Genomic DNA, 20,942 nt, shown 5'->3' with positions numbered 1-20,942 from the left:
TTGGGCTTTCAATTAGCATAACCAAAATGTTTAGCAGCCATATTGGATTTTTTTTTCTTCATTGGGTATCAAGCTGGAGCTGCGTGACAGCTTAGTTTTCAAGACTTGAACCATTTGAAAAAAAAATTGCTTCTATCTTTGACAATACAGCAGAAGGACTAGCCTATGTTGGTAGCTTGAACACTGGATTCCGTGTGTATTGTTTCAAGATAGTTATGGAAAAAATGCTGTGACGTGTGCGCGTAGGTACATCCGCGTAGTAAACCGATTGAATAAGTAAATCCGTTTCGAGCGAAATAACTAAATTATGTAAGTTACGAAAACCGCGCGAATTCCGAAAGCCGTGCGAGACAACCGAAGCAAGAAAAAGTGCCACCAAAATAAATGTGATAGCCTATGTTGGCAAGTTGATTAATTTTGGCTTCCTCCCTAGATATTCTACTTATTTTACTATTGAGCTTTGTTTCAATTTAGTTATTTTGCCGCACGTATCAATCATTTCAAAATTTCGCGACCGTGCCGAACAAATTCAAACTACATAAGCTCAAAACACTTTTGGCAAGCTCTACCGAATTGCGAATCACTTCTGTGTAAGCTCCGTAGACGTAGGCGCGTTGAATCCGACAGCCGCGAAAAGTTAAACATGTATGATACTGTAATGACCCGATTTTGTCAGCCCGTTTGTTATTAATCTTTGATAATGTTCTACGAAACCCATGCAACAGTGGTCTTGTTGCAGCACAGTATACCTTAAACATCCATCTTGAAGATAAATGATAATGATTTGAAATTACGGTTATGTGAAATTATTGAAAGTTAAAAATCTGATTCGGGACTAACAAAATCGGGTCATTACTGTATCATTTTCCAGCACTAATATGATGATAAGCTGCAGGCATCAGCTAGAACATCTTGAGCGTCTTAACCAGTTTTATACCTGATTTAACACAGGGGACTATTGGACAGAATCTGACCTGACGAACGAATTGCCCAAAGTAAGGAATTTTATAAACAATAACAAGTGACAATTTTTGAAATGTAAACTTGCTGATTGGACCAAAACGGATAACAGTCACACTTTTTTTTTCCTTTGGTTTGTTTTCCGTCGATCTTGTTTTCCGTGCTACCGACGCCAGGAAGGCAGCTCCCACACCTGGACCCTACCTATCGACCCATCAACTCATGAACCGGGGACCAACGGCTTTACTTCCCATCCGAAGGAAGGCGTGATCAGAGATGTTATGCCTCAGAACATCCGGCGCCGCCGACTGGGATTGAACCCAGGCCTGCTGGGGTGAGAGGTAATCACGCTTACCACTACACCACCGGCAACAAACCTCAATAACTCATGTTTATGACCGTTAGAATTTTTACAGAATAAATTTGCAAGATCATGCTAACGATTAGCACGCATTCAAGCCGTTTCAAATCAAATACATATGATCATAGTCCCAGAGAGAATTATGCTAAAAAAAAAACCTTCAAGAATAATCGTTCCTGCATTCACCCCACGCTGCAAGGCCAAGCAATTGTCTTTCAATTAGTGATTGAGTTGCTACCCTATCTGTTCCAGCCAACATTCGACATTTAACGCTTCGAAACCCGGAAGAGATAAATCAAATCACCTAGCAAAACTAGCAAAGTTAAATCTTAATCTCAGCATGCCCCCTTCCTAAAACAGAAACATTTTAATTACCCAAAACCCCAGGAACGATGCGATTCCGATTCCGCCGCCGCCTTTGTACGGCACACTGCTCTCTGATGATGATATATAACGTTTTCCCAAAACTCAATTTCAACCTACCTCGGTTCATTGTGTCTCCTCATGAAATATTCATTCACCTCCAGCCCATCCAACTCGTAGAACCGGGGCTTCCGAATATTCCCAAAAATTCCGGCCCCACCAACGCCGTCGCCTTTTCCGCCATTGATAACCACGGTCAGATCGCCGCTTCCACCGTTGCAGATAAACTCTCCCCCGCTGCCATCGATGTCCTGCTTCCTACGCTTCGGAGGACAAATGAAGTCTCGCTCGGACAGTGTGTCTTGATCTAAAAATGGCAAAATGAGTTATTTACAACATGATCCGTGAAGTTTTTACCATAATTACCCGAAGGCGTATCGACTCGTATCACCGAACCGGTATCGGACCCGGCAGAACTCCACACCTGATCGAATTGGGACCATCCCTGCTGCTGTTGTTGCTGCTGCTGCTGCTGTTGCTCGTTTTGCTCGTGATGATCTTCCAGTGAGTTGAATTTCGATTCCCCTCGGCCATCGTCATCGTCGGAAGTTTCCTCCACGATGGTCTCCAGCATCCGACTCGAACCGGTGGTCGACAGCGGGCTCGATTCGGCGGTTGCCTCGGCATAGGCCGGCAACCAGGGGAACGAAATGTCATCCGCTACGTCGAAGATGTTTTGCTCCATAGCGCACCTTCCTTCGCCTTCTTGGGGTGGGCTCAGCTACATTTTACCACTGTTGGAAATGGGAGAAGAAGGGGGAACATACCATTAGAAGCAGAAGGTGGTTTAAGGTGAGATCATCTCCGCAATCGAGTTGGTTAAAATGTCACGCCGGAGGGAGTGCAGTACCGTAAAAGTACATTCAACGGGTTAAGTGGTACAAAGCGAAAGCTTTCATCCAGTCGAGTTCGTGATCAAGATGATCTCGATATCGGGGGGCCTCCTCTCCATAAAATGCCGTTGGCGGGCATATTTGTCGCGTCGTAAGAGAGTTTGTGCATTTATTCGCGCGCAAATTCATTCAGCAAAAATGGCGATGACGTGATGACACAGTTTCACGCTTTGATTCATGCAATAAACGACAACGGAACGGATTGCGCAGACAGTGCTGTGTGTTGCTGACTGTGTTTGTGTGCTGGGGAAGTTTGTTTACCGAGCTCGTGTTCTTTTGAGTTGGCAAATAACTTGTTGGTTTTAATGGGGACTTTAAAAACACTTTGAATCAGGTTTTGGGTGGCAAAATAATTGATTTGGAGGACCATTTGGTTTTGATGGTTTCTAGCGTAATCCGTTTCTATCAAGAAGATTTTTCTATTTTTAAATGCAAAAAAACACATGTTTGTGAGAATGGCTGGAATAACCTTTGAAGATCTATTGGCTTCGCAATTAAATTTGATTAAAGTGCTGTTAATTTTTTACAGACCTGCATTAGGAGTTCTGTAGACCTTTATCGAACTTTCATAAAGTTCATTTACAAGATTAATTGACTTTTATTTGAAGATCTGAAGACAATCCTGTAATCATTCATTGATAGTTCTGTGGGCAGCCCTAGATTTTCTGTGATCCTATATTAGATATCCAAAGGACTTCCCAAAGAACGTCCATTAGAAGTCCCGTAGATTTCCCTAGAAGTCGTATGGAGTTTATATGATATCATGTATTCATTCCTAGAAGCTCTATTAACTTTCTTCAAACCAAGCCTAGTAGACTTTCTTCGTGTTAACTTTCTTAGAAGCATGGGCTGCTGTATTTCAAAATTCCATAGAGCCGCACTCCGTGTTCTTACTCGAGTGCGCGCTTTATGATCCCCCCTTTATACGTCTTGTGGACTTTAGAAGTGCCGCGGACTACTCTTTAGAAATTCTGTTGTTTTTCTGCTGAAGTCCAACACTACACTTTATCGTCATTTTTAAGTTGGCTCGATTAGCCTTTCGTTACTCGCGCCAACTGTTGTAACACGAGTACTCGCGCGTTGTACTTTGTACAACAGTACGACTTTTCCATTGCCATTTTGCTGCCGAAATACCAATTGATCTTAAACCAACGTTTATTTCTCAAACACCTTGTTTTGAACTAAACAAGCTAAACTTTGATTACAGTAAACCCCCCAAAATGTGGATAATTGGGAAAATGTTAATGGAAACAGCATAAACGGTGTCCATACTACGTGCGATTTGACTTAATTGGTTACAACATGGAATATCTGGTGATCCTGACCAGATAGAAAGTTACTATTTTGGGAAAAGTTGTTCAGAAGATCATAACCTTTTCACTGGTGGACAGTAGTGCAGAATTTGCTCACTACGTAGCGCTAGCATACATGTGGTGAATTTTGTTACAAACAAAGAACAATGAATTATCGGCTCCGTAAATCTAACGCGACTGAGCCTTGTAACGAGCTAGATAAAAAAGAGCATACATGTTAAATTCTCGCATGAGAAATGGCTCTAATGTTGGCCTATGGATCTAAGATTGGGTCCATCGCTAAAAATCTGCTATTTATCAGTTTAGGACAGTACTAGGGTAGATGTACCAATTATGGCTATACGTTCCTATTATGGTGTGTTCCAATTAAGGAAAATTTAGTCGATTTCTGAATTTATGTACGGGGCATCATTTAGGCCGACATCCACTTCCCCTATATCTCGAGATCCTGACCAGATAGAAAGTTACTGTCTTCGATAAAGTTGTTCAGGAGGTCAATGTCTATTGATTGGTGCGCAATAAAGGGTGTCCACGATGAAATTGCCACACACAAAATTGATTCGCAAAATTCGAGTTTTCATCCGATTGCCATCAAATTTTCAGGAATTGAGAAATAACTATTAAACTTCATTTTACCATTTTACTCGTATTTTATTTACAGTCCATACGCAAATGCCCGCACCTTGGCCTTAACCCCGGCCATAAGATTCTGCACAACCTGTGAATCAACCGTTTTTTGCATGTAAACCCATACTTTCTTCAGTTCCTCGACTGTCTTCACTACCTTAGGTCGTTTAAGAAGGTGCTGCTTCATAATCGCCCAGTACTTCTCGATGGGGCGGAGCTCGGGAGTGTTGGGAGGGTTGAACATTTTCGGCACGAAATTGACCTTATTGTCCGCATACCACTTCAGCACGTCCTTGGAGTAGTGGCATGAGGCCAAATCCGGCCAGAAGATTGTTGGGACGTTGTGGGCCTTCAGGAGAGGAAGCAGCCGCTTCTGGAGGCACTCTTTTATGTACACCTGTCCGTTCATCGTGTCCTGGGTCACGAAAGGTGCACTCCGCTTCCCGCACGTGCAGATGGCTTGCCAAACCAGGAATTTCTTCGCAAATTTGGACATCTTCTGAGTGCGGACATGCTCCGGAACGCTGAACTTATCCTTGGCCGTGAAAAACAGGTTGCCGGGGATCTGTTTGAAGTCGGCCTTCACATATGTTTCGTCGTCCATGATGCAGCATTCAACTTTCGTCAGCATGTTGAGGTACAACTTCCTGGCACGGGTTTTGGCGGACTTGTTCTGCTTCTCGTCGCGATTAGGGGCCTTTTGTACCTTGAACGTTCGAAGCCCAGCCTTAGTTTTGGCCTTCTGGACAAAACTTCGGCTTAGGTGCAGCTTCTTAGCCACATCCCTAACGGAGGCGTTCGGATTTCGGTTGAAGGCCCCAACTACGCGGTTGTGATTTTTGGTGTTGTACGGAATACTTTTTCCTTCACTTCTGGGCTTCCGATCGGTGGTCAACCGTTCCTCGAACCGCTTAATCACTCGCGACACCGTGGAATTCGCGATTCCCAACGTTTTAGCGATGGAACGATGCGAGAGATCCTTGTTCTCGTGATGAATGCGCAAGATTTTATCACGCACGAGCTGTTCTTTCGACTCCATTTCCGCGAGTTTTGATCACAGGACTTTAAAACTTGCAGGATGTAAATAATGCACTATGAACTAAATCCACCCAAATTTTCATTAAATTCTACCCAACGGTTAAAAAGTTAGAGCAATTTCATAGTGTGGCAATTTCATCGTGGACACACTTTAGTTCAGAATTTTCTCACTACGTGGTGCTAGTTTGCACGTGTAATTCTCGCATATATAATATCTCTAGATCCTGACCAGCTTGAAAGTTACTGTATTCGGCAAAGCTGTTAAGGTGATGAAGACCTTTTGACTCATGAACAGTAGTTCAGAAATAAATCAATACGTGGCACGCATTTCTCGTATATAAAATATCGCGAGATCCTGACCAGCTAGAAAGTTACTGTATTTGGCAAAAAATAAATAACATCTAACGAAAAAAAAAATTATGTTGGGGAAATGGATGTAATGTCGGCCTAAATGCCCCTAATTTGGGCCCATACATAAATTCAGCAATCGACTAAATTTTCAAAAGCAACCAAAAATATCTATTAGTACCGTCCCAATGACGCGTTCATCTAGATAAAATTGATAAATAGCGGATTTTTAGCGATGGGCCCAATCTTAGGCAATCTATAGGTCAACATTAGAGCCATTTCTCCTATCTTATGAATTAAATAATGAAAAAATATGCTTAGAAAGTTTAAAAATAAGATTCGGAATTTCAATTTTAAATTGGGCATTTTTTGCTCCCCTTCAATATTAAAGGGTGATACGGTCAAAATTTGGTCAAGGGAAAACGCGTGTAAATCGGTGAAATCGTTTATTTAAAAAATCAAATTAAATTTCTTTTTCAAGTTCAATTAGTATAAAATTCAGGAAAAATATTCAGTTAGGCTTCCGCTTTTCCAAATCCGAATTGCCGGGCCTTACGCTTGACCCCTGCCATCAGATTTTGTACAGCCACCTTGTCCACCTTCTTTGCCGCAGAAAGCCAGTTTGCCTTTAACTGCTGCTCGCCCTTAGCAGTTTTTTGGTCTTCTTTAGGTTCCGCTTGACAATAGCCCAGTATTTCTCAATTGGGCGGAGCTCTGGCGTGTTGGGAGGGTTCTTGTCTTTGGGAACCACCTGCACGTTGTTGGCGGCGTACCACTCCATGGCCTTTTTACCGTAATGGCAAGATGCCAAATCCGGCCAAAACAGTACGGAACAACCGTGTTTCTTCAGGAAAGGCAGGAGACGTTCATTCAAACACTCTTTCACGTAAATTTCTTAATTGACAGTCCCGGAAGCTATGAAAATGCTGCTTTTCAAGCCACAGGTACAGATGGCTTGCCAAACCAGATATTTCTTTGCGAACTTTGACAGTTTCATGTGCTTGAAAACATCTGCTACCTTTCCCCTTCCTTTTGCCGTATAAAACTCCTGTCCCGGAAGCTGCTTGTAGTCGGCTTTGACGTAGGTTTCGTCGTCCATTACCACGCAGTCAAACTTCGTCAGCATCGTCATGTACAGCCTCCGGGATCGCGTTTTGGCCGTCGTATTTTGTTTATCATCGCGATTTGGAGTCACTACCTTCTTGTAAGTCGATAGTCCGGCTCGTTTTTTGGCTCGATGCACGGTTGTAGACGATACACCCAGCTTATTTGCGGCATCTCGGAGAGAGAGGTTAGGGTTTCGCTTGAAACTACCGGCAACTCTCTTTGTCGTCTCAGCGGCTTCCGGTTTTCGATTTCCCCCCGATCCAGACTTCCTGGCTGTCGACAAACGTTCCCCAAACACTTTAATTACATTTGTAACGGTTGATTTGGCAACTTTTAGCGATTTTGCCAACTTTGCGTGCGAGTAGCTCGGATTTTCGCGATGCGCGAGCAAAATTTTGATACGCTGCTCTTCTTGCTTGGACGGCATTTTGACAACTGAAGAGTGAATTCCAAAATCAAAATAGGAGCAACATTCTACACACACACCTTCAAAATAAGGGGTGTTCAGGTTTTTTAAATGCAAAATTGAAAGAAATACGTCAAGTTGATATTGACCAAATTTTGACCGTATCACCCTTTATGGAATTTTTTATGTTGGTGGCTGGGGTGGTGACCTATCTCAATTTTAGATGGTCGGAAAATCTCACGTTAGTGAATAAATTGACGAAAAACCTTTTTTATTTTTTTACATTTAAATCCATCCACTTGCATCGCTCTCTATCTTTTTGCAGAAAATCTTCAAAATCTCCATCAATCTTCTTTCTATCTACTAAGCGTGCGCGCATCTCACAACAGCAAAGGGAAATTTTTCCTGCATCGTAGATAGGGTCACCCCCCTAGGGTGGTGGGGATTTATAATTTGCATCAGACAAAGTGGGATACGAAAATTATATTCTGGATTTCTTCTACTGGTGGGGATTTGAATGCAAATTTGTGGTTAAATAAATTAGAGTGTGTCGTTCTTCCTGTATACCCCTGATGAAATAGTGGTAATACGGTAGAGATACTAAACATTATCTAAAAAGATCAGTACCGCTGAAACTTCCACCAAATGAAAGATTAGAGTCTCCCTTTCATTTTTGACTAATTTAAAAATGGCTTATCGAGGGGTTTAGAACAATAAAAAATCCGTGTATTTTCGTGTGCACGAACAACCAGACTACTCACAGAGTGAGTCACTTTTACTCAGTTGTATGGAGAAATTTCTAAGAACGTAGGTTACTCAGCGTTGAGCAGATGTGCAATAGATGATGCTGATGAAGATGTTTAGAAGATAAGAGTGTAAATATCATGTGTAGAAACAATTTGTTTATTTTTTTTACGTTATAGAAGAGAACAAAAAACAATAATAAATAAAATAAATATGTGCATCGAGGTTTCGCACTATATAAAATACACATCGAAATATATCCTATCGAACAATTTTCATGACATCTAAGCCAATATTAGATACATTGAGGGTATCTAGTTCCTTTTCATATCCAAATAATAATGCTGCATTTGATTCAGTATACATAAAAATTCACATGTATACGCATGTAATTCAGCAAAGAAAGAATTCTGAACTAATCAGTGAACCATCCGGAAGAACTTTGCAGCATGTACAACTTTGCTGATGACAGTAACTTAATGAATGGTGAAGACCTCAAGCTATAGTATATGCAAATATATAAAATGCACACCTTCACCGCATACCGAAAAGATTCTGAACTACTGCTCACCAAAATGCATTGACCCTCTAAACAACTTTTTCAATGACAGTTCTTTTCTAGCTGTTCGGGATCTCGAGCTATATCACATATGAGGATTACACGTGTAGACATACCACACGCTAACCAAAAAATTATAGCAATGAATGCTAGTTCCATTTCCTATCATCCTCTGTTCATGAACATCGCAGCGAATGTTAGAAGTTGACCTTGCAGACGATGAAATGATTTTTAATCTTTTCTTTTTCCGTGTTCTGTATATGCTTTCACCTACACAAGCAAGCATTTGCCTTGATTTTTATGTATAACATGGTAGAACGACGCTCACTCTTGCCTCGATGCTCTCCAGCAGAAAAAGCAAACGAAGTCGAGTATGCGAGGAAATGAGCGCTTCTTTTTAGCTTTTAGCCTATCCATATCCCGAAGTATGGAGAGAGCAGTGGAGAAAGCACAGGCCTGATAGTCGCAACGTTCGTGGTTCAAGTCCCCCCCCCCAGCCGACAACCTTTTTTTTCGACATGATTTAATTTCACTCACTAATACACTCCACATTTTTCTTTCTCCATTTTCTTGCATTGGACCGTAGCTTGGTATATCACAGCCTCGGTTCATGCGGTCTCCACTAACATCCTCCGATGATGTATTCCACATAATTGTAAGCGAATCATACATCCCCCGGTTGGGTGTTGGGTGTAGCTGAACAACATTGCCGAGGACTGTAACTTTCTAGCTGATTAGGAACTCGAGCTAAAGCATGTGCGAAAATTGCACGTTTAGCGCCGTGTAGTGAAAAAATTATGAACTATTGTACATAAACCTATAGCCTTGAACGTCCTGTACAACTTTACCGAAGACAGTAAATTTCTACCTGTTCAGGATCCAAAGACTGACTAAAAGTAAATTGGTACGCCCCTCGCGCGCCGCTAGCACGTCGAAAATCTTTGGCAATGGTTTGTTTACACTTCTATAAAGAACAACTGGTGCAAGTTTGATCGAAGTAGTCGATCGCGTACAGAAATAACGTCAAATGGTACTCAAAAAGAAAAAAAATATTTTGCACAAACACCTGGAAAATCCGGAGTGGTCCGGTTCCAAGCTGGCTTAAGTGCCGAAGATGCCGAAAACAACAGTTTCTCGAGTGCTCAAAACCTACAAGGAAACTCGAGTGTGGAAAGGAATCTGCGGACCTACGAAAAAACTGGAACCAGGGATCGTCAGCTGCGCAGCAAGATGTTGAGGTGCGTTAAAGTCAACTCCGGTCTATGGATCCGAGATGTGGCCAGAAGGTACAACGCCTACTTTTAAACGGTGCGGAACATCCTTGCCAGGGAAGGATACAAGTCGTACAGTCAGTAAACATCCGAACCGGCACATGAAGCAGAATTCCGTGGTGAAAAAGCGTGCAAGGCTCTTGTACGACCGTGTTTTGACGAAACACAAGGGCTGCACTTTGATCGATTACGAAACATACATCAAACTCGATTTGAAGCAGCTTCCCGGTCAAAAATTTCACATCGCGATTGGACGTGGGGATATGCCGGGAAGATTCAAGTTCGTGTTTGCCGACAAGTTCACGGCGAAGGCCACGATTTGGTAAGCGATTTGCAGTTGTGGCCTGAAAACGAAACCATTCGTCACATCCTCGACGATGACATCCCAAGTTTACATCGAAGAATGCCTGAAAAAGCGTGTATTGCCGTTCATCCGCAAGCATACCGGCGAAGTAATCTTTTGGCCCGATTTGGCCAGCTGCAACTACTCCAAGCTGGTTCTGGAGTGGTATGCTACCAACAAGACCGATTTTGTCCCCAAGGTAATGAACTGGAGAAATGTAACCATCTAATGCTGTAACTTTGAAGTTTTAGTAAAAGTACTGTAAAGCAACCATTAATGGACTTTTTAAGCTTATTGAATCACGAATAACAGGTATTTTTGTGCGTACTAATTTACTTTAAGTCAGCCCTTAGAGCATATACACAACAATTAAATTCTGAAAACAAGTAAATAAATAAGCTAGTTATGATTTCATACCATACATCCAATAAAAAAAACCTGCCCAGATCATGTTAAAAATAATATTAAAATAGTGGTTTTCTACCAGAAAGGCTCAAAACTACCTGTCACTCATCTTGTTATATCCTAAATACTATTTATTCAAATCATTAGCCCATGAAAACATATCAAGCAGAAGGGTTTTCCAAAGTGTGGAGTAAATTTGAGCTCAAAATATTAAGAAATTAAGAATCCCGCCCTGGGTGAAAATATCCCATTTTCTGGATAATTTGAATAAAGGGTGTCCCACATCAAATTGCATCACGGAAAAAAACGCTGTAGAAAATTACCCATTGGGTATTTTCTTTTGAAAATTTGGGTAGAAGTAGTTTAGGGTGTATTGTTTACACTGTATTTTTATCGCTGTCAGTTTTCCGAAAGTTGTAAAAAATGGCGTCACCCGAAAAGCAACGTCGCGAATTGATTTTGCGCAAGCACCTGGAAAATCCTCAACTCTCTCATCGGGACATCGGAAAACAACTCGGAATCGTGCAGTCAATGGGGAGTCGTGTGATTAAACTTTACTACGAAACTCTGAGCATCAAACGGAAGGAGAAATACGGTCAGAATGGATGTTCTATTAGTGATCAGGATCCACAAGCTAGTCGTGAAAGCGTTTAAGCGGAATCCCAATGCTTCGGTCAGAGATGTGGCCAAAAAGTTGAATCTGCCCAAGTCTTTCGTTCAGAGAGCCAAGGACTGGGAGGGACTACATACGTACAAAGTGTAGAAGGTTCCAAATCGTGACGAACGGCAACATATCGTGGGAAAGTCCCGGAAATTGTACACCCAGATGCTGACGAAGCGTCATTGTCTCATTCTGGATGATGAGACTTACGTCAAGGCGGACTTCCGGCAGCTTCCGGAGCTACTGTTCTTCACCGACCAGTACAAGTTTGATGTTCCGGAGGAAGTAAGGAAGCAGAAACTTTCAAAGTTTGCCAAGAAATACATGATTTGGCAAGCGATCTGCTCATGTGGTAAACGGGGTGCGCGCCGTTCGTGACTACTGGGGCTCTAAACCGGGAGATCTACCTCAAAGAGTGTCTACAGAAGCGTCTGCTTACTCTGTTAAAGCAACACGTGCCACTATTCAAATGTTGTCCTGGAGTGGTACGATGCCAACGGGATCACTTTCGTACCCAAGGACATGAACCCCCCAACGCACCGGAACTAAGGCCCACCGAAAAATTCTGGGCTATTATGAAGCAGGCACTACGGAAGCATCCCAATTAGGTCAAATCTGAGGAAGACATGAAGAAAAAGTGGGTTTCCGTACCGAAGAAGCTGCAGCCAGATGTTGTACAGAACCTAATGAGTGGAGTTAAGCGTAAGGTGCTAGCGTTCGGTTATGGTATTGAAGTTGAATGATATAAATATGCCAAAAGCTTACTAATGGGTTATATTTTATTGTCTGAAAGATTGAAAAGAATCGGTCAATTAAGGTAATTTTCTGCAGCGTTTTATTTTTCGTGATGCAATTTGATGTGGGACACCCTTTACCTTCCGGTAATCAGTCTGTTTACTGTAGTTACTGTAACAAATATTAAATGTCAGTACACCTATAAACAATTAAATTAAAATACCTTCAAAATTGAGTGCTAAGATCCAAAATAACAAAGCGCTGCAGGAGGTGTGTTGGACAGGATCCATGGTGCGAACGTTTAGAGGTAATCATACCATCTACCAGAGTTGCGGAAACATACGCGAGCTGGGCACAGCTTTCATCGTGATGGGTGAAATGCAGAAGCGCGTGATCGGTTGGTGGTCGATCGACGAAAGAATATGTGCAGGTTGAGAATCAAGGGCCGATTCTTCAACTTTAGCATAATCAACGTGCACAGCGTGGAAGCACTGATGATGACAAGGACGCATTTTACGCGCAGCTCGACCGCGAGTACGATCGCTGCCCAAACCACAACGTCAAGATCATCATAGGAGACCTAAACGCTCAGGTAGGCCAGGAGGAGGAATTCAGACCGACGATTGGAAAGTTCAGCACCCACCAGCCCAAGAACATGGCCATACGTAGCACCTTTTTCCAACACTTATCGGAGGCTTATCGTTAAACCTGGAGCAGACGGAATCGCAAATCGACCACGTTCTGATTGATGGACGGCACTTCTCCGACATTATCGACGTCAGGACCTATCGTGGCGCTAACATCGACTCTGACCACCACCTGGTGATGGTCAAACTGCGCCCAAAACTTTCCGTCATCAACAATGTACGGTACCGACGCCCGCCACGGTACAACCTAGAGCGACTGAAGCAACCGGATGTCGCCTTAGCATACGCGCAGAATCTCCAGGCAGCGTTGCCAGAAGAGGGCGAGCTCGATGTGCCCCCTCTAGAGGACTGCTGGAGTACAGTAAAAGCAGCCATCACCGACGCAGCCGAGAGCACCATCGGGTACGTGGAAAGAAGTCGACGGAATGAATGGTTCGACGAGGATTGCAGAGCGATTTTGGAGGAGAAGATCGCAGCGCGGGCGGTAATGCTGCAGCATGGAACCCGACAGAACGTGGAACGGTATAAACAGAAGCGGAAACAGCAGACCCGCATCTTTCGGGAGAAAAAACGCCGCCTGGAAGAAGCGGAGTGCAAGGAAATGGAACTGCTGTGCCGTTCCCAAGAAACACGGAAGGTCTACCAGAAGCACAACGCATCCCGCAACGGATTCGTGCAGCGAGCCGAAATGTGCAAGGATAAGGACGGGAGCCTCTTCACGGACGGACGTGAGGTGATTGAAAGATGGAAGCAGCACTTCGATGCGTAGCTGAATGGCGAGGAGAACGTAGGCACGGAAGACCAGCGCAATGGAGGAAACGACTACGTCAGTGCAGCAGAGGACGGAACTGACCCAACTCCCACGCTGAGGGAAGTTAAGGATGCCATTCAGCAGCTCAAAAACAACAAAGCAGCTGGTAAGGATGGTATCGCAGCCGAACTCATCAAGATGGGCCCAGAAAAGTTGGCCACCTGCCTGCACCGGATGATAGTCAGGATCTGGGAAACAGAACAGCTACCTTATGAGCGGAAGGAGGGGGTTATCTGCCCCATTCACAAGAAAGGCGACCATGTGGAATGTGAGAACTTCAGAGCGATCACCATTTTGAATGCCGCCTACAAAGTGCTATCCCAGATCATCTTCCGTCGTCTATCACCTAAAATGACCGAGTTCGTGGGAAGTTATCAAGCCGGCTTCATTGACGGCCGATCGACAACGGACCAGATCTTCACCGTACGGAAAATCCTCCAGAAATGCCGTGAATATCAGGTCCCAATGCATCATTTGTTCATCGACTTTAAGGCGGCATACGACAGTATCGACCGCACAGAGCTATGGAAAATCATGGACGAGAACGGCTTTCCTGGGAAGCTGATCAGACTGATCAAAGCAACGATGGACGGTGTGCAAAACTGCGTAAGGGTTTCGGGTGAACTATCCAGTTCATTCGAATCTCGCCGGGGACTGCGACAAGGTGACGGACTCTCATGCCTACTCTTCAACATTGCTCTAGAAGATGTAATGCGACGAGCCGGGCTCAACAGCCGGGGTACGATTTTCACGAAATCCGGTCAATTTGTGTGCTTTGCGGACGACATGGACATTTGGAACGGTGGCAGAACTTTACACCCGCCTGAAACACGAAGCAGCAAAGGTCGGACTGGTGGTGAGTGCGTCAAAAACAAAGTACATGCTAGTAGGCGGAACCGAACATGACAGGATTCGTCTAGGAAGTAATGTCACGATAGACGGGGATACTTTCGAGGTAGTGGAGGAATTCGTTTACCTTGGATCCTTACTGACGGCTGACAACAATGTGAGTCGTGAAATACGAAGGCGCATCATCAGTGGAAGTCGTGCCTACTACGGGCTCCAGAAGAAACTACGGTCAAAAAAGATTCACCCCCGCACCAAATGTACCATGTACAGAACGCTAATAATACCGGTGGTCCTCTATGGACACGAGACATGGACTATGCTCCAGGAGGACCTGCAAGCACTCGGAGTTTTCGAGCGACGTGTGCTAAGAACGATCTTCGGCGGTGTGCAGGAGAACGGTGAGTGGCGGTGAAGAATGAACCACGAGCTCGCTGCACTCTACGGCGAACCCAGCATCCAGAAGGTGGCCAAAGCCGGAAGGATGCGGTGGGCAAGAATGCCGGACAACAACCCTGCAAAGTTGGTGTTCGCTACTGATCCGGTTGGCACAAGAAGGCGTGGAGCGCAGAGAGTCTAGTGCAACTAGTCTCATCAACCTTAGTTTAGACTATTGGCACTGGCGAGTTAAGAAGTGAAAACAGTTATATGATGTCTTACTCCGACGTTTCGGTCCCTATTGGACCCATTTAAAGAATTCAAAAATCTAATGTTTTTTCTTGTCAAGTTATCTTTTGTTGTTGTTCTTGTCATTGGTGTATTTTGTTTTTTTAATTTGGCGCGAAAATATTTAAGACAAAACCTGAATTCGGAAACTACTAACTTTTCAAAATGTTTTGGTCGATGGAATTTTAGAAAATGTTACCTTAAGTTCACTAAGGAAGAACACTAACCTGAGGGTCAGCGAATAGTCCCATTAGGGAGCAGAAGATATACTTGACAAAAATAGAAGACAAAAATTAACTTTGCAGTGACGGATTTCTCGGAACGTATTAAAAATCTCATGTAGGTCTAATAATACACGCATTTAAAAAAAAATTACAACTCATCCAACCAAAACTGAACAGTGCAAAGAAATCAAAACAAAAAGAGTGAATGTTCTCCTTTTTTATGATGCCATCCCCACACCACGTTGATGACTCCATCCCATGATGCCATTTTTTATTGGATTATCCGGTGTTACTTTTCGAACCATTAAAATGTTTCGCCAATGCTTCAATATACATCACAGCTACAAGCTGAAACCATGCTCGCTACCCGAGCAAGAATCGATAACTAACTGATAATACATATATGAATATCTTAATAAGATTTGGTATACTTGTGTTATAAAGCCTTATAAGTTGATGATGACCTCTACAAAGGTTTGAGCTGGACGATTTAACCAGGATAGCAAACAAAATCGAACTGGTTACAGTTACAGATATAAGTTCCCTCTAGAGTTTACATTTGCTTCACAGCGACATAAATGTGGAAAAGCCACCTCTTAGTTTGCCTTTTTCCACCTAAAATATTCATAAGTATTACAAGCAATCAAGAGTTAATGAACAATCAACAAAGCATCCTATTTCACTAGCAACCCCGCAATCTGATTCTATTATAATTTTCAGCTATGTCAGGAATGCTCACGAACCCCCAACATTTGCCAGAAAACTTACTACTAACTCAAGGTATCTTTCCAAATAAGCTTCAAAATTGCATTTTTTTTTTATTAAATGTTAAATTCAGTCCTCTATATCCGTAATACGCGCGCGAGGCTATTAAAAATCCATCATCACCATCGTGGCCAACAGAAATAGTTTTTGCAGTGCTACAATAATTATTAAAAATTCGTTATGACAGCTATCGATATAAAATAATCCGTTAGAGATAACTTCTTCAAGATACATAATTTGTCAATTCATAAAAGAAATCACTGGATAACTGTTCAAAAGACAGTTTTAACGTGTGAAATGCAGTGTCTTTTAAATTCTGTAAGTGTTGCTGAACGTTTGTCTAGGCATCGAATTGAAAACATTTAATCCTTAAAAATATAATGAATTTTGTGAAGCACAAGTCAAGAAATGTGGTGTTCTTATTTCAATCGCGTTTCTAGTATTATATCTATGATAATCACTTCCTCTTTCAATTCGACCACACAAATATCGAGGCAGCAGACTCTTAACTTCTTTAAAAATGAACACCATAGTCAAAAATACAATTCTTTGCTTCACCGACAACCATTGTAAAGCGTTCAGCATCAAAGTTGAGGAAGTGAATCTATTACATCTCAATATCAAACGCATTATTTTATTCTGCAAGCGCTGTAATCCCGATATTTGTATTTCATTGGCCAGAAATAAAATGGAAGGGCAAAAGTCTAGATGAGGATAGATGATTGATTTCTATAGCTGTATTTTACTGGCAATAGTTAATCGTTTTTCAGTCAATATAGAATTCCATACTTTTTGGCAATTTTCTTGATGACATTGTCAATGTGAGAGTTGAACTTAAGTTTGTCATCAATAATCATGCCAAGATATTTAATCTCCCGAACGCGATCAATAGTCTCAATTTCAACTGCTTATACTTCAACCATCTACTTAGAAAACGCAAATCTTCATTCAAGAGTAAAACGGCATCATCTTAATCCTTAGCTGCAATGAATAACACAGTATCATCTACAAAAAGATTAATATCGCAAATTCGTATAACACGTCACAGGTCATTAATATACATAATAAATAACAGGGGTCCTAATACACTTCCCTGGGGCACTCCAAGGTTATTCCCCACGGGACTGCTATTAGTCAGTTATCGAAATATGTTGTCAAATATAAAATAAATGTCAAAATTACAAAACGTGATCTTTCAGCTTTGGACAATAATACCTAAACATTTGGGTAGGTAAGTTGTTTTATCATAAAGGTAAGTTTACCTTATGTTTTTTTTTTTTAATTTTTATAATTGACATTATATTATTATATGAATTACTAAATGGTGGTAAGCGTGACTGCTTTATCACCCCAATGGGTTTGGGTCTCCCTTAGCTCAGTCGGTAAAGGCGCAGCTACAAAGCAAGACCATGCTGGAGATGGCTGGGTGCGATTCCCGTTTCGGTCTAGGAATTTTCCGGGTTGGAAAATTTCTCGACTTCCCTGGGCATAGAGTAAGATTGTACTTGCCACACAATTATACTAATGCAAAAATGGTACAGGCATCGGAAGCGCTCAATTAATAACTGTGGAAGTGCATCTAGAACACTAAGTTGAGAGCACGCAATAAGCTAATATGCGATATGCAATAAGCTTGAAATGCGAAGAAGAAGAAGGGTTTGGGTTCAATCCCAGCCGGGGTCGGTGGGATTTTTCTGAGGCATAAAAATATCTGGTCACGTCTTCCTTCGGAAGGGAAGTAAAGCCGTTGGTCTCGGCCCATGTTTGTTTGAATGGGTGCGATATCCTACGCAGGTGTGGACGCTGGCAATCGATGTCCTTCGGTGATTGGCACTAGATTGCGGGACAGAGACCGACGTTAGAGAGGGTCTGCCAGGGCACCCGCTCCAAGCAAAATGGATGGGGAGAGTGGAAATGCCAACTCCCTGTCATTAACTTTTCGTGAATAGAGGGATGGCTCTTCTCCCCACTCATTAGAGCATCCTCCTGTTGTCTTTTGACCCGATGTATGATCCTGTTGTTGGAAGGAGATTCTCATTTATCCTTATCCCGTGGATGCACGTGGGCGATGTTCCCACGGATTCACCCAAACCGCTTTTGGCCCTTCATACAATGGCAAGGTGAGTACAATTACAATTACAATTAAACTTGATCAAGTCGAACAGCGAGGAAAGTCCACAGTCTACCTTGCAACAATGAGTGTTAGTTCCATATCATCAATAATACATAAAAAAGATATTGGATTCGAATTAAAAGACCTTTTAAATTACAAAGTATTATGACGTCAAAAAAGCGTTGATTATCCATCAGTTATTATAATAACGAAATTATGCATTAGTTCGTTATTCGTACAACATTGCCTTAATTATTTTTGGTATCCTGATGAATGTGGGCGTCTTAGTGGAATACCTGTATAATGAGAGAGAGAAGGATTAGTATTTTCCATTTAATTCCACTACTGTATTTGCTTATTCTTGACAGATACGCGTATTTCGTCTACAATGTGCAGACTTCTTCAGTGTCTTGTATTGTCTTGTCTTGTGTCGAGTATTAGTACAAGAGACTGAAGAAGTCTGCACATTGTAGACGAAATACGCGTATCTGTCAAGGATAAGCAAATAAAGTAGTGGAATTAAATGGAAAATACTAATCCTTCTCTCTCTCATTATTATTTTTGGTATTTTTCCTCTTACGTCAGGTTCGTCAATACCATTAAGGTAGCCAGTTATGCTATTTTCATACCTGAATTTAGTATTCATAAGTTCTTTGACTTCTTCTGCGTGATGTCAACGATTTACATAGTTGAAGATGCTAATTTCAAATAACAGACTAAAGTGGTAATTTTTATACGATAGATGGAAAAGATGAAAGTATAGAGTTGATAGTTCCGTTAGAGTACGGCAGTGTGAAAATTGCATATAGATACTTTCATCTCCCCCATCTATCGTATAAAAATTACCACTTTAAAATGTTATTTGAAATTAGCATCTTCAACAATTCATAAGTTATTTTCTCCTGCTCGGGAGATTTTTCCACACCACAAGTTTTTGAATTCATCTCACTGCGTCCTAGCAAGAAGAACGGTCGACTTGTTTCGCGCTCCGTTAATTTGGAAGTTTTCTCGCTATTATCTGACGTAAATAATCAGTTTTTTCTCGCTTAGTGATTCCTGGCATAATTCCCGATAAATTTATCAAAAAGTGAGTTTTTTTCTGAGAAGAAAGTGTGTTTTCGGCATCATCGGAAGGAAAATTGTTTTTGCGATTGCCAATTCGCCAACCATTTTGCGCACCATCGGTGCGTGGTCACGCATACCTGTGCACACGGATCATCGTCATCGAGTGACAGCATCTGCCTCCACATTCAAACCGCTCATCCATCTCGTGTGTTCAGCTGAGTGCCGAGCTTCATACAAGCACACACCAACGAAGACCGCCCGCATACGCGGATCGAAGATCATCCAAGCTGCGCATCGCTCCGCTGCTGCTGTGTAAACGCTCGGTGGTAGTAGTATAGGATTATCAGATAAGTTTTTGTTCTTGTTTCTTTCTTTCTCCCATCAGTTAAATTTTAAGTTTGTGTTTCTGTGTTTGTATTTTTTTTTTCTCGTGTATTGTGTCCGAGTAATTTTGATTATCGTTGCAGTGGTAGAGCGTTTTTCGCTCCCACTAGTACGGCAAAATGGACATTTTGTCGGAAGACGAAATGGACGTTTTGTCGGAAGATGACACCACTTTGCCACGCGATAGCAAGAAGGGTCGAAAACGTCTGTCATCCCAGAAATCAGATGATGCCATCCCTGCTTCGTCATCTCAGTCTGGTAATGGACAGGGACAGATAAGCCCCCGATCGCGAGCCTACCCAGAAGACTCGACTGGCCCATGGGTTGTTTACTTTCAGCCCAAAAAGAAACCTTTGAATGTAATGCAAATTACTAATGATCTGACGAAGCGGTTCTCGGCCGTGACCGAAATCTCGAAGGTGAGGTACAATAAACTTCGCGTTGTCGTCTCTAACCTGAAACAAGCTAACGAGATTGCTGCCTCCCAGCTCTTTACACTCGAGTATAGAGTGTACATCCCAGCTCGTAATGTGGAGATCGAAGGTGTGGTCACCGAAGCGAGTCTGACCCCCGAGATCTTGGCGAAGCAAGCGGTTGGCCGTTTCAAGAACCCCTTGCTTCCCACGGTTGAGATACTGGAAGTCCAGAAGCTGAACTCAGTATCTTTCAGCGAGGGTAAAAAGAGCTTTACCCCCACAGACTCGTTTCGAGTGACCTTTTCTGGTTCAGCCCTTCCTCACTACATCGAGTTGGGAAAACTTCGGCTACCTGTGCGTTTGTTTGTTCATCGGGTCATGAACTGCCAAAACTGCAAACAGTTGGGACATACGGCCTCTCACTGTGGCAGCAAGGCACGCTGTTCCAAATGCGGGGAGAAGCACGAGGATGGCGCCTGCACAGTCACTGCACCAAAATGCGTGTACTGTAAGGGAACTCCTCATGGTCTCTCGTCGTGCCCGGCGTACAAACAACGCGGGGAGAAACTAGAACGCTCTCTTAAGGAGCGTTCCAGGCAGTCTTTTGCAGCAATGCTAAAGACAGCCACACCATCAACCAACGACAAAAATCCCTTTGCTGTTTTGTCTGATGACGAGTCTGACTCTGACTTGGCTGAGGAGGGAGTTTCTTTCAGTTTTCCGGAAGGTTCTGCACGGAAACGAAAACGCATCCGTTCGCGGAAAGTTGCAGATAAGGAACCCCAAATCAGCTTGCCCAAATCAAGGAGTG

The 20,942-nt window shown here is 42.6% G+C and overlaps 1 protein-coding gene across 1 annotated transcript in view; it reads right to left on the bottom strand.

Moving 5' to 3' along the window:
* The window catches only part of LOC135700605 (uncharacterized), a 474,339-nt gene that overhangs the window by 330,778 nt on the left and 122,619 nt on the right, over positions 1 to 20,942 (bottom strand). Inside the window, exons 2-3 of the mRNA XM_065221151.1 lie at positions 2,111 to 2,478; positions 1,805 to 2,051 (exon numbers count right to left, since the gene is read on the bottom strand). Of these exons, the coding sequence (XP_065077223.1) occupies positions 1,805 to 2,051; positions 2,111 to 2,429 (566 nt within the window). The 5' untranslated portion in view covers positions 2,430 to 2,478. The remainder of the gene's footprint in view (positions 1 to 1,804; positions 2,052 to 2,110; positions 2,479 to 20,942) is intronic.

The sequence above is a fragment of the Ochlerotatus camptorhynchus genome, unplaced genomic scaffold (genome assembly GCF_037179485.1).
Source record: "Ochlerotatus camptorhynchus isolate MF236.1 unplaced genomic scaffold, CSIRO-AGI_Acam_v1.1 ptg000012l, whole genome shotgun sequence".
Classification (NCBI taxonomy): domain Eukaryota; kingdom Metazoa; phylum Arthropoda; class Insecta; order Diptera; family Culicidae; genus Ochlerotatus; species Ochlerotatus camptorhynchus.
Note: the sequence above shows the minus strand (reverse complement) of the source record. Positions and strands in the feature narration are given on the sequence as shown.